Source organism: Pecten maximus, unplaced genomic scaffold (genome assembly GCF_902652985.1).
Source record: "Pecten maximus unplaced genomic scaffold, xPecMax1.1, whole genome shotgun sequence".
In the NCBI taxonomy this organism is placed as follows: domain Eukaryota; kingdom Metazoa; phylum Mollusca; class Bivalvia; order Pectinida; family Pectinidae; genus Pecten; species Pecten maximus.
Window position 1 is genome coordinate 166 of NW_022979856.1, and position 17,726 is coordinate 17,891.

General features: G+C 37.7%; 1 protein-coding gene across 1 annotated transcript; it reads left to right on the forward strand.

Moving 5' to 3' along the window:
- The first annotated feature begins 3,021 nt into the window (after positions 1-3,021).
- On the forward strand, positions 3,022-16,241 carry LOC117319242 (immunoglobulin superfamily member 10-like). Its single transcript, XM_033874072.1, has 14 exons — positions 3,022-3,028; positions 3,948-4,211; positions 5,175-5,438; positions 5,701-5,964; positions 9,364-9,690; positions 11,821-12,120; positions 12,560-12,664; positions 12,805-12,826; positions 13,072-13,124; positions 13,372-13,399; positions 13,505-13,581; positions 13,971-14,007; positions 14,353-14,420; positions 14,848-16,241. Exons 1-14 carry the CDS (start codon positions 3,022-3,024, stop codon positions 14,898-14,900), a joined length of 1,869 nt encoding a protein of 622 aa, XP_033729963.1. The 3' UTR covers positions 14,901-16,241.
- Positions 16,242-17,726: the final 1,485 nt, after the last annotated feature.

Consider the following 17,726-nt stretch of genomic DNA (forward strand, 5'->3'; position numbering starts at 1 on the left):
ACCTAGAACCATCAGGCGAGAGCCACCGCTCTTTAATCGCAAGGCAAAGGCAACGCCATAGTACCATAAGGCGAGAGCCACCACCCTATAACCGTTAGACGAGAGTCACCATCCTAGAACGGCAAGACCAGAGCCACCACCCTTGAACCGTAAGCCGAGAGCCACCGCACTATAATCGTTAGGTGAGGGCCCAAGCTCTAGAACCGTAATGCGAGAACCACCGCCCTAAAATCGTAGGACGAGAGCCAGAGCCCTAGAACCGTATGGAGAGAGCCTCCGTCATCATATCGTAAAGCGAGAGCCACCGCCCTAGAACCGTAGGAAGAGAGCCACCGCCCTAAAACCGTATGGCCAGAGCCGCAGACCTACAATAATAAGGCGAGGCACCGCCACATGACCGTAATACGAGAGTAACCGCCCTATAATCGTAAGGCGAGAGCCACCGCCCTTTAATCGTAAGGCGAGAGCCACCGCCCTTAAACCGTAAGGCGAGAGCCATCGCCCTAGAACCGTTAGGCGAGAGCCATCGCCATTAAATCGTAAGGCGAGAGCCAACGCCCTAGAACCGTAAGGCGGAGCCATCACCTTAGAATCGTTAGGTGAGTGCCCAAGCCCTAGAACCGTAAGGTGGGAGGCCCCGCCCTATAACCGTACGGCGAGAACAACCGCCCTAGAACCGTAGGACGAGTGCAATAGCCCTAGAACCGTATGGCCAGAGCCACCGCCACATGACCGTAATACGAGAGCCACCACCATAGAATCGTAAGGCGAGAGCCACCGCCCTATAATCGTTAGTCGAGAGCCACCGCCTTATAATCGTAAGGCGAGAGCCACCGCCCCGTATGATCGTAAGGCGAGAGCCACCGCCCAGGAACCGTAAGACGACCCTCACCGCCCTATAATCGAGGCGAGAGCCACTGCCCTAGAACCGTAAGGCGAGAGTTACCACCTTAGAACCGTAAGACGAGAGCCACCACATTATAATCGTAAGGTGAGGGCCCTCGCTTTAGAACCGTATGGCCAGAGCCACCGCCCTGCAATCGTAAGGCGAGAGCCACAGCCCAATAATAATAAGGCGAGAGCCACCGCCACATGACCGTAAGACAAGAGTCACCGCCCTAGAACCATAAGACGATTGCCACCACCCTACAACCGTTAGACGAGAGTCACCCTCCTAGAGCCGTAGGACGAGAGCCACCACCCTAGAACATTAAGGCCAGAGCCACCACCTAAAGACCGTAAGGCGAGAGCCACCACCCTATAACCGTAAGGTGGGCGCCACCGCCCTAAAACCGTAGGACGAGAGCCATCGCCCGAGAATCGTAAGGCGAAAGCCACCGCCCTAGAACCGAAGGACGAGAGCCATCCCCGTAGAATCGTAAGGCGAGAGCCACCGCCCTATAATCGTAAGGCGAGAGCAATTGTCTTAGGACCGAAAGACGACAACCACCGTCTTAAGACTATAAGTCAATAGCTACTCATTGCAGCATTACAACTTTTAGATACATATGGCTAAATGTGTTGGTGAGATAACATTACCTGCATTCATTTTAGTATGAAAAGTGTGATTAGACAACAACAGACCAATAAGACTAGACCGGATCATAGTTTATAGTATAATATTTACATTCTGTGTTGCATTTGTCTTTATGTCATTAGTAAACAAAATTGTATTCATGAGACTGTATACTACAATTACACAACTCAGGGTGTTGCAGTTTAAAATGATGACCACCAGTTACTTTCGGCCTGTACAGCTTTTGAATGCACAAGTTATGAAAGTTAAATTTTATAATGAAAAAAATGAGTTCGACACTGGTTATTAGCGTTATTTTATATCTATACGAAATTATCAAACTGTCATTGTCGTCACACTCACAGGGGCTTGTTTTCGAATTTTCAGAAATGCTAGACACAACATAACAGTCCAGGATTTATATAAAATAGTGAAAAATCGGGATTATGAACATTGTTTCCGGTTTTGTATGTATAGGCCTACTAGATTTGATTTGATTTGATTTGATTTTTGTTATGTCAAAGGCCTACCTTACTCTAAAATCGAGCCACTGTGAATCAAATCATCGAATGATAAAGTAGCGACACTGATATGACCGGTTAGACTGGAATCTGTTTCGAACGACATATCCTTGGAATCATTTTCAACTTCTATCAGGACGACTTTTATTTAGAATTTAAGAGCTGATATTCTACAGTAAATAACGTAAATCCAGACGATATCTACAAATGTATATGACATATGAAAGAGGGCCAATTCGTGCCAAAAACCATTGCATGCTATTGATAATGATATGAGGGTCTATATGTTTTCTTCTTGAAATTTCGTCCGTTCCGATATTTGAACTTGATAACGTCAGTGACAGGGTAAGCGGCATATTTAAATACGTCTAAAGCTACAGTAAATAAATAATAAAAAATAATCTTAATGAATGTATACATACGCATTGAACTGTTGTTATTATACAGTCGATATAATTTAGGTGACAGATTAATGATTTTTGTTACCCTGCGATATTCTTTATGTCTGTCACCCGACTTGTATTCATGTCGACTGTATACTCCCATTTGGTAACAGTTCAATACTTAGCCATTTCCTTAAATGAAGCGGTACATTCACTTTAAACGTAACATCCAATTTCATACTCAGATACTGTAACCCTGTCTGGGTCATCTGAGTACGCTGTCCCTGGGACTAAGTTTACACTGACGTGTGGTGTACCAGATGAGGCCAATGCTGTCCAGTTTTACCGCCGTCCTGACGTCACTACTCCAGTAGGTGGTATACATGTAGGTGGTGACCAATGTTACAACGTCATAGTCAACCCCGCCGTCCCCTGTACACCGGATGTCTGTTCCTGTGTAACGTCTGGAGTAACCATTGGTACAGTGTTCCGGTGGATCATACAGCCACAGACGGGAGACCATGGATCTGTGTGGTACTGTAGACGTACAAACCTTAACCTACCTGACCAGACACTGGACAGTGATGACTATACACTCAACATGGCAGGTATGCGTTAAATGTTCATATACAATATGTTGTCTGTTATGCAAGTATGTAGTTGTATAGTCTATCGTGGTAGGGGATCATTAATAAAGCAATGATATGCAATGTGATACAATACAAATGGCGATTCATACATGTTAATTGATATATAGTAACCTGCGTGTATGATGCGAAGTTCACATATAAATGTACCTTCATCGAAGGATACAAATGTTCGAAAAATCTAAAAAAAAAAAAAAAAAAAAAAAAAAATCATAATACGAGTAAAAATAAAACGGCAAACTTATGTGCTGCGCATCGGTGCTAAGTTGTGAGTAGAAAGATCAGTTATAAATAATATCCGCGAAAAAAAACAGGCTGTGTACGGTTTGTGTCATTATAACTATAAAAACTATAAAAATGCATTTGAGTGTACAGTACATTTTATGTATATGATATATGCACGTGTTTTGCATACATACACATAATTTCAGTAAAAAATATATTTAACTGTAGACATGATATAGGTCGCAGTCATATTTTTTACTTTTGTTTAACTGTAACGATGTTTTTACAAAAGTGAAAAAAAATATATATACATGAATATACAGCACAATATAGAAGCAGTTCTTACTGACAAGGACAGAAACATAGTCTTTCACAATTTCAGTTTCTTGAAAAAATTTCGATTTTGACCACAAATAAAGTTTCATTTGTTTTCAAGCTCGTTTAAAGAAAATATTCAAAATGTATCACAGAATAATGCTAGTAAGTTCATGTTATTCTGGTAGACATTGTGACAGGGCCAGTTTCAACTGTCTGTAACTAAATGGCACAGCGTTTCCTATTGGTCACCGATATATCTGTAACATATTCGTGGATTGCTTTTTACACATAGTATTTTTTGAATACGTCTTATCTAAATGTGCATTTAAACTTGAAGATGGCCCCGGTATCTCCATAGCTCTGTCTCCGCCGGACACTACCTACACCAGGACAGAGGGGGACACGTTACCGGACATCACCTGTACAGCGGACTGTAGACCTGGCTGTACCTTTGTCTGGACACGACCGGACAACATCAACTTTACTGTCTCACCTGTGTTGTCACTGGGAAAACTGGACAGATCAGAACACGGGACGTACAGGTGTACTGCTAGGAATATTGTCGGAGAGTCAACTACAGCCATAAATGTTATCATACAGTGTAAGTAAAACGTACAAAATAACGTGACCAGAAGTGTGTGACACGAACATGGCCTACGGAAGTTATGAAATGTATTAATGACATATATATAAGTACTGATTTTTTTTTATTGTTTTAAAGCGTTCATACTACAATTGTGATGGAACGATTTGTAATTTTCTACACCACCGACTTTTAACGAATAAATAATTTTAACAAGGAATATAACCAGATATAATTTACTATTAATGTTTTTGGTCTTTGCGTCATAACAATTCATAACGGAAGTATCACGTGCTCATTAGGATCCAATAAACTTTATTTGAAATCAATCGAATATATTGCTATACCTTAACAAAATAAATGCCTCACTTTTCATAAATTAATATATGTGGACAGTTTGTCTTCAGCAACCTGACACTACTTCCTAAACAACCCTGTGATCATACAGCCGGGGCAAACATTTTTTTTTTTATTCTAATATCTTACATGCTTTACACTACCCTATAACATACCAACAGGCAGCTGACTGGAACACACCCAAGTAAAATATGTTGTTCATGGATACCACACAGCGCTCGCGCCGGCATGTTTACCAGTGACCTTTCGGTCACGTATCCTGGCATCCTACTGCTAGACCACCATGCTTTCGAGAAGGTGGATTGCTGTTTGTAGTATATGAAACTGAGAAGAACATATTCCTGTTTGTATTGCTAATATTACCTGTTATTTTACAAACTTTATATTAACGCGAACATTCTTACAAAATATTTTTTCAACGGAAACAAGTATTGAAAGACACGGGAACCCATATTTATATCAATGTACAATACGCACGTCCAATAGATTTTTTTTTTGTAATTTTTGTAACTATTCGTATAAATCAATGGTATCTAACATTCGACCATTACGCCTTCTGTGTCACGAACGTGACATAACAGTTGTCTACGATCGTATCTAAATTTTGAAACATTTACATGGTAGACGGCCCCGGAACCTCCTCAGCTCTGTCCCCGTCCGACACTATCTACACCAGGACAGAGGGGGACACGTTACCGGACATCACCTGTACAGCGGACTGTAGACCTGGCTGTACCTTTGTCTGGACACGACCGGACAACACCAACGTTACTGTCTCACCTGTGTTGTCACTGGAACAACTGGACAGATCAGAACACGGGACGTACAGGTGTACTGCTAGGAATGTTGGAGGAGAGTCGACTATAATGATCAGTGTTACTGTACAGTGTAAGTATAGGTATTCGTTTGATGGAATATGTCCACTAATATTGACCAGGGCAGTTCCATAGCCATATCACATAAGTAGTGCCACATTTGATAACCGAACGACATGTTCAAATATTAGTATCATTATCATTTGCACGAGCTCAACATTTGTCTTGTACTTGTTCAGTACAAGGACATGAACAACTTTGTTATATTTGATTGTCCTTGTTTAATTCTTTATGGCACATGCAACTGATAAAGGCCAACTCTTCTATACATTTAGATGGTCCTGGAACTAGTATATCATTATCACCACCAAACACTGCATATACTAGAAACGAAGGTGATGCTTTACCGGATGTGACGTGTGCAGCAGACTGTAGACCTGGCTGTAACTATGTCTGGTTACGACCGGACAACACAAACTTTACTGTCTCACCTGTGTTGTCACTGGGACAACTGGACAGATCAGAACACGGGACGTACAGGTGTACTGCTAGAAATATCGGAGGGGAGTCGGCTATACTGATCAGTGTTACTGTACAGTGTAAGTAACATAGAATGTTGTCGGGGAGTCGACTATAATAACTAGTGTTACTGTATAGTGTAAGTAACTAGGAATGTTGTCGGGGAGTCGACTATAATAACCAGTGTTACTGTACAGTGTAAGTAACTAGGAATGTTGTCGGGGAGTCGACTACGATAACCAGTGTTACTGTACAGTGTAAGTAACTGACAATGTTGTCGGGGAGTCGACTATAATAACCAGTGTTACTGTACAGTGTAAGTAACTAGGAATGTTGTCGGGGAGTCGACTATAATAATCAGTGTTTCTGTACAGTGTAAGTAACTGACAATGTTGTCGGGGAGTCGACTATAATAACCAGTGTTACTGTACAGTGTAAGTAACATAGAATGTTGTCGGGGATTCGACTATGATAACCAGTGTTACTGTACAGTGTAAGTAACTGACAATGTTGCCGGGGAGTCGACTATAATAACCAGTGTTACTATACAGTGTAAGTAACTAGGAATGTTGTCGGGGAGTCGACTACGATAACCAGTGTTACTGTACAGTGTAAGTAACTGGCAATGTTGTCGGGGAGTCGACTATAATAACCAGTATTACTGTACAGTGTAAGTAACTGGCAATGTTGTCGGGGAATCGACTATAATAACCAGTGTTACTGTACAGTGTAAGTAACTGGCAATGTTGTCGGGGAGTCGACTATAATAACTAGTGTTACTGTACAGTGTAAGTAACTGGGAATGTTGTCGGGGAGTCGGCTATAATAACCAGTGTTACTGTACAGTTTAATTAACTATAATAACTAGTGTTACTGTACAGTGTAAATAACTGATAATGTTGTCAGGGAGTCGACTATAATAATCAGTGTTACTGTACAGTGTCAGTAACTAGGAATGTTGTCGGGGAGTCGACTACAATAACCAGTGTTACTGTACAGTGTAAGTAACTGGGAATGTTATTGAGGAGTCGACTATAATAACCAATGTTACTGTACAGTGTAAGTAACTAGGAATGTTGTCGGGGAGTCGACTATAATAAATAGAGGATATCTAACAGTGTTTTCAGTAATACCAAATATATTTCACGAGTGGGGCCAATATTTTGATATTTTTCACGAGTGCGCAACTCGTGAAAAATATCAAAATATTAGCTCCACTCGTGAAATATATTTGGTATTACTGAAAACACTGTTAAATATTCTGTTTATTACATTTTTTATCAACGAAAAACCTACCCCGTATGCTAACTAGGCCTACAGCGATAATTTGTAAACAAAAAATGTAGTTCCCCCTGTCCAGGTGCTGAGATATATGTCGGGCTTTCTGATTGGTCAATTATTTTGGTATTTTCTAATCATTAATTTGATTGGTCAAATCAGCAAAAGTGATATTTTTCACTAGTGATAAATATGATAGTTTTCACTAGTGAAAAATATCACTTTTATAGAATGAATATTTTTTTATATTTCACTGGTAAAAATGTAATAGCTAGTGTTACTGTACAGTGTAAGTAACTAGGAATGTTGTCGGGGAATCAACTATAATAACCAGTGTTACTGTACAGTGTAAGTAACTAGGAATGTTGTCGGGGAGTCGACTATAATGCGCAGTTTTATTGTACAGTGTAAGTAACTGGGAATGTTGTCGGGGAGTCGACTATAATAACCAGTGTTACTGTACAGTGTAAGTAACTGGGAATGTTATTGAGGAGTCGACTATAATAACCAATGTTACTGTACAGTGTAAGTAACTAGGAATGTTGTCGGGGAGTCGACTATAATAAATAGAGGATATCTAACAGTGTTTTCAGTAATACCAAACATATTTCACGAGTGGGGCCAATATTTTGATATTTTTCACGAGTGCGCAACTCGTGAAAAATATCAAAATATTAGCTCCACTCGTGAAATATATTTGGTATTACTGAAAACACTGTTAAATATTCTGTTTATTACATTTTTTATCAACGAAAAACCTACCCCGTATGCTAACTAGGCCTACAGCGATAATTTGTAAACAAAAAATGTAGTTCCCCCTGTCCAGGTGCTGAGATATATGTCGGGCTTTCTGATTGGTCAATTATTTTGGTATTTTCTAATCATTAATTTGATTGGTCAAATCAGCAAAAGTGATATTTTTCACTAGTGATAAATATGATAGTTTTCACTAGTGAAAAATATCACTTTTATAGAATGAATATTTTTTTATATTTCACTGGTAAAAATGTAATAGCTAGTGTTACTGTACAGTGTAAGTAACTAGGAATGTTGTTGGGGAATCAACTATAATAACCAGTGTTACTGTACAGTGTAAGTAACTAGGAATGTTGTCGGGGAGTCGACTATAATGCGCAGTTTTATTGTACAGTGTAAGTAACTGGGAATGTTGTCGGGGAGTCGACTATAATAACCAGTGTTACTGTACAGTGTAAGTAACTAGGAATGTTGTCGGGGAGTCGACTATAATAACCAGTGTTACTGTACAGTGTAAGTAACTGGGAATGTTGTCGGGGAGTCGACTATAATAACCAGTGTTACTGTACAGTGGTAAGTAACTAGGAATGTTGTCGGGGAGTCGACTATAATAACTAGTGTTACTGTACAGTGTAAGCAACTGGGAATGTTGTCGGGGAGTCGACTATAATAACCAGTGTTACTGTACAGTGTAAGTAACTAGGAATGTTGTCGGGGAGTCGACTATAATAACTAGTGTTACTGTACAGTGTAAGCAACTGGGAATGTTGTCGGGGAGTCGACTATAATAACCAGTGTTACTGTACAGTGTAAGTAACTAGGAATGTTGTCGGGGAGTCGACTATAATAACCAGTGTTACTGTACAGTGTAAGTAACTGGGAATGTTGTCGGGGAGTCGACTATAATAACCAATGTTACTGTACAGTGTAAGTATATCTGGTTGGTTTAACCATGCACTACTGATATAGAGAACAATGAACAAAATATGTCAAACTTTTATTGAGATATAAACAAATAGACAATGCTAACCTCAATCAATATATTGATTAAGGCTAGACCTATGGACGCTAACTATATCGTTGACTTAATTATTCACACTCGACACATTTTGCTCCTTTTGGTGATTGTTAGTGTTGGTGGACGTTATTAAACTGTCATATAGTGTCTTCAAAATTTCGTCATATTTTTCATACTGTGGTTTCACTGTCTCTCTGTCAGAAAATAAAAAGCAGTGATATAAAGATACCAAAACCAATTGCAAATATGTCTTCAATATTGGTAAAAGCTTTCGTTTTAATATTTGAAAATCTTCATTAAATGATATAATGTTGTTGCAATTAAGGACATTAATAGCATTCTGGTACAATAAACATGGGACAACAGTAAAGTTGATTTGTCCTTACCAACATAATTCGTGTAATTTCACCATGTTTTCCCATATTAGGTAAGCCACTCCCGTACCAGATTCCGGATGAAATCCAAACGATTGATCTAGCTACAACAGAAAACCTTACGATTCCGGCTTTGTTCACCTCTAATCCATCACCATCTTTTATGTGGACATTTCAACTACATGAATCGACAACTTCCACCCAGCTTATGAATGGGGAAAGTAACGTATTGATACAAAACACGTTTGAGACAAAGAAGTTAACCGCTGTGTCAATAATGACACGTACCAACATACAGCATAACTGGTTTGGGCTGTACAACGTCACTGCAACCAACACTCATGGAAACGCCAAATTAAGTTTCACAGTTCATGAGAAAAGTAAGTTGATAATATTACAAATAATCAAAAGTGTGCAATCATGATATAATACTGAGACATGTACAGATATTATATTATTAAACGTTGATTATATTGAGATCAGTATAAGGACATCTGCAATATAACCATTATCATAAAAAGGTAGCAAATTACAACACATCAAACTGGTATTAACTACCGTGCAGTTCCGAGTCTGGAGGTCGTCCCGGTCTGACCAAGATAGGTAGGGACGAGGTATTGTTACAACGATAGAAGGAAAAGGGAAATTCAGGAAAGAAATAACCTTACAATACAACCTGAATATATAAAAATATTGTGACATTGGATCTATGGGACGGACTATCATTACAATATTACCGGGACATATGTAGAGGGACGGAATATCATTACAATATTACCGGGACATATGTATAGGGACGGAATATCATTACAATATTACCGGGACATATGTAGAGGGACGGAATATCATTACAATATTACCGGGACATATGTAGAGAGACGGAATATAATTACAATATTACCGGGATATACATGTATAGGGACTGGATATCGATATAACTTTATCGAGATAAATATGGATAAGATATCGTTATAATATTACCGGGATATAAAGAGACGGGGTATCGTCACAATATAATATTACCTGGACATACAGAGACGGGATATCGTCACAATATAATATTACCGGGACATATAGGGACGGGGTATCGTCACAGTATAATACATGTATTACCGGGACATACAGAGACGGGATATCGTCATAATATAATATTACCGGGACATATATGGAATGGATATCGTCAAAATATAATATTACCGGGACATATAGGGACGGGATATCGTCACAATATAATATTAGCGGATATTTAAAGACGGGATAGCGTTGCAATGTTGCCATTTAATCTAGCGTTGCAATGTTGCCATTTAATCATTGTGATAATTAAGTTAACCTTAAAAAAGAATAAAAAAAAAGAATAAAAAGTAGTTTCAGTAATTGGAAATTATTTCTACGCTGTCCCCCATCTTTTGAGTGTGTTTCGATTCATTTTTTCGTCTGTAGTATCCAACCCCATATACAAGTCCGTGGTATTGGTACACTTACTTAAACTCCATGCCAACACATCTGCAATAGTATTACTCAGCATATGACCTGCTCATAAATCTCTTTAATGCATCATGTTATACGCTCTTACTTATGTTTTTATCTGTTTATTTTATACTCATATACATCGTTGCTAGCCCCTGTCAAATTAACAAATTAAGTATTTGTTATTATATACAACGTGTTTACGTTTACCTCGTAAAGCACATGGAAAGTGACCATCAGGCTGTGTGTCGGCAATTTTGTGATATTTGACAAGTTCTAGTTTTCTCATGGATACAAGTTGAAATATTATCGTCTTAACATACTGTTGCTTATACGGGCATAATACTGAAAACCCATGGTAGGAGCTTTTGTCGTTTTTGCTCTATTTCCTCCGTTTGTTGTTTTCGCTGTGAGTCAATTCACATTTCATATATGAATGTTATCTGGATTGTATAGATTGCAGCAGTATTCCGATATTTAAATGTTCAATGTCCATCTTCTGCTAATAGCTAATGATATGTTATAAAATGAATGTCGGAGGGACCTGGTGGAGACATACAGAAGGGATTTAGTGTGAGTTGCGTCGCTTGGTGCATGAATAGAAAGAGTAATACCTGTTTGACTACTCATAGGTCTTCATGTCGAGGCCGGATCCGGGTATGCCTCTCTAAGCAGAGCAAACAATAAGATGTCTTCACTTCCTTAGATATGATGAACGAAACATACTGTAAGCATAGAGGAGTATCTCAGAAACGATTTCTGAATGCTAAAACTTCGAATACGCTTTTGTATATCTCCATTGGAAACGTTTAAACGTGTACTGTCAGCTTTAAGTAAAATTCTGGGTAAAGCATTTAGAATGAAATAAGCCCTTCTCTCTTGATAATGTTGATGCCTTTTTTAGGAGTGCTTCTTGTCGAAGCTTCAACATTAACTTTCGTATGAAATTCATGCTTGATTTTATTACAAATATCTGCTGAGGAAGTTTATATACGATGTTTATCGATATTGTATTGCTGTGTCAATTCGTCGCTAAATTACAGGATACCCAGGTTTCCCAAACAATCTTTTGATTGGCTGTACCAAGCCTCACTCTGCTGAAGTCTCATGGAGTGACGGAGGGGACTCTCAGTGTTACCATGTTATGTTCAGCACAGACAAATTTCTTAACTCACAAGAGGTTTATCCAGTGATGATTACAAAACACACAGACGGAAGTGACGTGTATATTCTAAATATAGACAATCTGGATGGAAGCCGTGTCTACTTTTTTAAGGTTGTGGCATACAATAAGTACGGAAACACAACATCGGCTGAAGCTGTCGGCTGTACTGTTCAGGAACGTGAGTCATTAGCAGATAATTGGTAAACCATATAGATAAAGAAAACTATTTGTTTATCATAAGATATCACGTCTATTAAATAAGATATATTTAAACAGATCGATTCAGTCAGAAATCGATCTTTGAGACAAAGGAAAATGGCACAAGAATGTTTTAGGCAATAAATGTATATACTGAATCTGCCCTAACGGAGATAAGGTGAAACTCAGATTGGCCAACTGAATTCTTTAAAACAATTTTATCAAGATAGTTCGAATAAGGTTCAAGTATTTATAATAACTGTGTTTTTCTTTAAAATATATTTGACAATACCAAGTGCAACGGATGCTTTTCGTTGCACTTTGTTTACCTGTCGGTGATGACGCCATGACTGAACCATTATAGTTTAATCATCATGTTCCTTCATCGTTTAATAACTTTCCCAATTTGTCGTCTTTAGCAGTTGCCCGTTGTTCCGACAGCATGTTTGTGGCAGGGATAGTCCTCAATGTGATTGCTGTAGTCATGGTTTTGTTCACGGTTGGACTCGGGGTATTTATCAGACGTACGTATTTGTATTATTGTATTACTAGTACTTTTAAACGTTTCCTTATGATTAAAATCTATGATAATTTATCATTAAAAGACCGTCTTACATCAAGTAATTTCAAATATATTCCTCAATGTTAACATGTTATTTTACAGGAAATGGACGACTGCCATTCGTGTGAGTAAAAAAAAAACTATAACTCAATTTATAAGTCATGTATCTTCTCGTATTTACTGATTTGATTGATTAGCTTGTAATTACGATAATATAATCAAAATTTGTTTTGAGATATTTATACATAGCAAACTCTTAATAAATTAACAGTAATGCTTTTTGATTCGGAATTCATATGAATAAACAGAAAAAGGAAACCAAAAACTTGACACATTAAAAAAGCTTCTATGGTATGTTTATATTTTTAGCAAGGGACGCCGTAAACAGGAGGAGTTCAAGAATGTTCAATTTTCAAAACGAGGTAAAATCAGAAAACTGTAATGTTTATGTTTTCCGTATTATAAAAGCCATTTATAAGTCAGTTAACTTAATTATCGTATTACTTGTTTATATGCATACTACGCAGATATTTATATTTTCGCTACATGTTGTAAGTATTTGCCAAAGCTTTGTTCTGGCTGTTATGACTATGGTTAAGTTGGGTTAAAACCAAAATGACAGATTGATGCTTTGATTTATATATTTATTTTTCCCTGTCAAATTTGCAGATGGAACTCATGATAAGGATGGCGAGGGGTAAGTCTTATTGAACACATAAAACAAACGTAAATGTAACAATAAAGATCATTATGTTATCTAAATTGTAATATGATAGTTTAATGACAATGTTATTCTACGCAGATCTCAATCGGAACAATTTGATGTAGACAGCATTGCCAAGGTGTCCACTTACTCTGAAATTGGAGGGCATCATCAAGGTTAGTCCATACTGCTGCCGTTAAGTACACTACATTGGGCACGATTCACTGTGTGTATTTGATTTATAAACTGTCGTACTAAGTACACTACGTACCCCTGCTAAGTAGGAGGGGCTCCGAAATTATAACCGTTTACACAATAATGTACGGATATCTGATGTCTTACATAATGCACTCAATGTTGTCCTACTATGATATTTTATAGTCGTTTAAATAAAACTTTCTACTGACAAACAACTAACGTTGTCTTATATTGCTGGCATGCGAGTTAAAACGTGTTAAAACTTTATAGAAATGCTGGTAATATATCTGTCAATATCAATCTCTTCCCGAAGTGTTTATTGCCACCGCAACATAAATATTCCTGATGCAATTTTTTTCACTTGCAGTATACCAAAATGATCCAGTCAATGGCGGGGATGACCGGTAGGTGTAATATGCAGTTACTAATGTCTTTGTGAAATGTATACCATTGATAATGGTTTTATAAGGCAGTATTTCTTATGGGTATTTTTGACATTTTACTCATGAATAGATGTACATTCATAATATTGGTTGTCGACATGTTTTCTTTCTATACTTTTTACTTAAGCGTGTTTAAATCACTTCGAATCGTCAATATGGCATGAATATGTATACAATAGTAAAGTGTGTAAAATGATCGTTGTGCTCATGATGCGTTTGGTGCATATAACAACGACACTATGTTTATTTATGCAAATTTTGTTCCACCTAAATCACACCCTACAGCCGTTTATTTGTATTTAACAGAAAGTACGAGTTCTTGGAAGGGCGTTCTAATCCAAACGTTTACGAAGAACTTCAGTGTACAGAGTCTGGTATGTAGCTGTCTACTATTCATACAATATACAATCATATTGAAGTCTTGGTCAAAATCACAACCATTGAAACTGTCCGGTTTGGTTTTACCTTGTTTAACGTCAGTTTAACGTCACCAACAATGGTCATTTCATGATGGAATTACATGTGCACGAGGTGCGTGCTAGTGTATTTTTTTTCGGGGGGGGGGGGGGGGGGGGGGGGGGGGCTTTCATATGATCTTGAAACGTTGCTGACTTTATAGTTCTATCTCATTGCAATACACTGTAGTAGAAAGTAGAGAGAAGATTATTCATAATATTTAGCCGCCTCCTACGAAGACGTTAGTTGACGTGCACACTAATTATTTTCCAGTGGAAATGGAAAATCTTTACCAGCTAGATGTTGTAAATGGTAACAATTCATACATTCGGTGTTCTGTTTTAGGTGACAGAGGGACATATGCCAACACCGGAGATGCTGGTGACGATAAACATTGACACAACACCAGATACATACCATTAATAAATAATGTCTTGCTTTGAAAGGTGTGACAATATCAATATCAAAATACTGCATTTCAATGATGCTTTAAAGAACCTGTCGGGCGATTAAGTTGGCAGCAACAGCATCAATATGCAATGCATATATCCAAATCAACATTTGATTCTGACGTTCCCAATCACACCAAACAGGCCTTGTGAATCGCATGTGTGGTACGTTGAGCAATGGAGAACGACATGCGTTGGAGAACTAGAAATTATTATGCACTATTTTACAATCATCTACATTTATGTACTTTGATCGTGAAGAATAACAAGTATCCCGTTATGTTGTTAGATTGTAACAATATGTACAATAATGCGATGAAAATGATTTGATTGCAAAACAATTGAAAATTCTGTTGATGGTAAAAAATACTAAAACACTAGTTAATCATTTTATAGGAAAGAGATGTATCCGTCAGTTTTTGTTTTCAAAACGAACTTAATCGGAAAAGACATATTTCAAATGACAAACCTACGACAAAAAGCTGACAACAGACTTCTGTGTCACTTGGAAGAAATACGTAAAAAATTGTCAGGGATGCAAATTTACGCACTGAGAGAAATACGAACCCTTACACTGCCGGTTCATTAAGTGTTTGTAAACATGTTGCATGATACAATGTATTACGATCAAGCAACATTTTAAACACACAGAATGTGTCAAAACTTATGTATTTGTTTAAATTCAATCTGCACGTATAAACATGTTTGAAAAACTAAATAGATCGATGAAATGTCCACAAATGTATCTATGTCACCTTATTCCGTTAATTGTTCAACAAGTTTTGCTTTATTCCTTGTAAGATTTCCATACCGTTGGAAATACATTCTGTCATGATGTACTGAGGAAATATGACAGTTGGAATACAAATGTACAGCCACCTTGTTCTATCAGGTCTTTTCAGAAGTCGTTCGCCAACACGGTGGTGATTCCTGGCGGTGTCAACTGGCTTTATGCATGTGCACACTTGATCTATAGAAGCATTCGTTTCAAACGATCCTGGCTCTCGTTTCAAACGCACCTCATCTGATTGGCCTAGCAAGACTACGGGACACCTTTTCTGATACACGTTAACGGTTGACGGGATAGCGATAGGGATTGCATATATTTATTTGTTCACAGCTCTTGTTTTACGAGTCTAACATCCGACTCCTGGTATTTAGAGTACAAATAGTAAGGAAAAATAAACTTAGTTATTCGAGACCGAGCTAAGATTCTGTAATATTACAATACATGATATTAGCCCTCGATTTAAATGCGATCTCTGTCTTAAAATAAAACATTAAATTAAACAAGCTTTCTTCGACTTTTCGATTAAGCCACGTTTTCTTACAAGGGATAACATTTCCCAGCTTGGGTTTCCCAGCCTTCAGGTCAAAGTCACTGCTCGAAGGGAGATAACGACATTTTTTCCGGGATATACACATTATGAGTGTGTGTGTTGGGGGTAGGGTGTATGTTAAATATTCTCATTCTTTGTTTGAATGGGGATTAGGTTTCTCTCTTAATATGCCTATTTATGGGGAATAGTTATCACTGTTCTAAGGATTGTGGGGAATTTGTTATTAGCTCTCTATAAAGTCGTCTCCTGGGGAATATTTAACACAGTTCTGAGGTTTGTCGGGAACATTACCCATAATTCTTGATGTCGACTTCTACGGCAGTGTGTGAGAATGTAATTTGTTAGTTGTTATAAAAATAGCAGCTAAGTACCCCATAACTTAAATATAAAAATATTCCAACAGCAATTTAAGTATTATATTTGACAAGTATCCCCACTGTCAAACAGTACAATGTCACTCGACGTAGGGGATCACATAATGTGGGAAACATGCAAACACGACTGTAAATACTATATTACAAGTTTATTCTGTCATTTGTCAATGCCAGCTTGTCCACTTCAAACTTCACCTGTGTGTATTGGAAACCATCACACAATGCTCTTAAACCAAAAAAGTATCATCACGTTAGAAATCAGTCTCATACGTGGATGAACAAAGTGCTCTTATAGACGCCGGAACACTGCAGACTGTCAGACCTACAGGAGAATAAAACAATCAGCATGTGGCATAGAATCAATTTATCAGCGATTTACTTGGTTATCATTACTGCGTGTTTCATCAGAGCAGGTAGGCATGACAACTTGATCATAAAGACCTATCATATTTATCATATTTCATAATACTGCATTTAATAATAAGTACAGTTATTCATTGCATCGCTCATATGAACGGAAGCACCACAAACCTGGTTATTTCCAGGTATAAAGCTATTTGGTGTACGAGTATGAACAACTTGAACATTGAAATATATCAAACCGGAATGTAATGTTGAATCAACATCTACACTTTACATTAAACAGGATTTTAAATTTTGATACATTACGCTTGATATAACATATTTTCTGCGAGTGATTTTATATTGCTATAAACACATACATGCCTTAGGTAGAAAGCCTATAGATCAAAATTGTAAACCAATCTTTGGATTAAGCACAAATCATCGAATTTGAAAAAAAAAAGATGAAAGTTGATGCCTGCATTTAGAACAGTACTTAAACTGGTATGAAATACTTTCAAATTGTCACATAATGGTTTCCATCAGACCCTGACCCAAGTTTGCCGAAATATACATTATATTTTGAAGTGTTTGTAATGTTATAATGAACGAAGTCATATTTTGACATTTGATCGATTTCTTCCAGACACAAATGCTCTATCGGGGAAATATGCTACCAGAAGTGCACTTAGCATTACGGTTTTGATAGAATTTTAATA

Excerpts from the sequence above, each read along its gene's own strand:
- LOC117319242 (XM_033874072.1), top strand. Across the intron at positions 12,121-12,559 it reads CGGCTGTACTGTTCAGGAAC|CAGTTGCCCGTTGTTCCGAC; the intron begins GTGAGTCATTAG and ends TGTCGTCTTTAG. Across the intron at positions 14,421-14,847 it reads ACTTCAGTGTACAGAGTCTG|GTGACAGAGGGACATATGCC; the intron begins GTATGTAGCTGT and ends GTTCTGTTTTAG.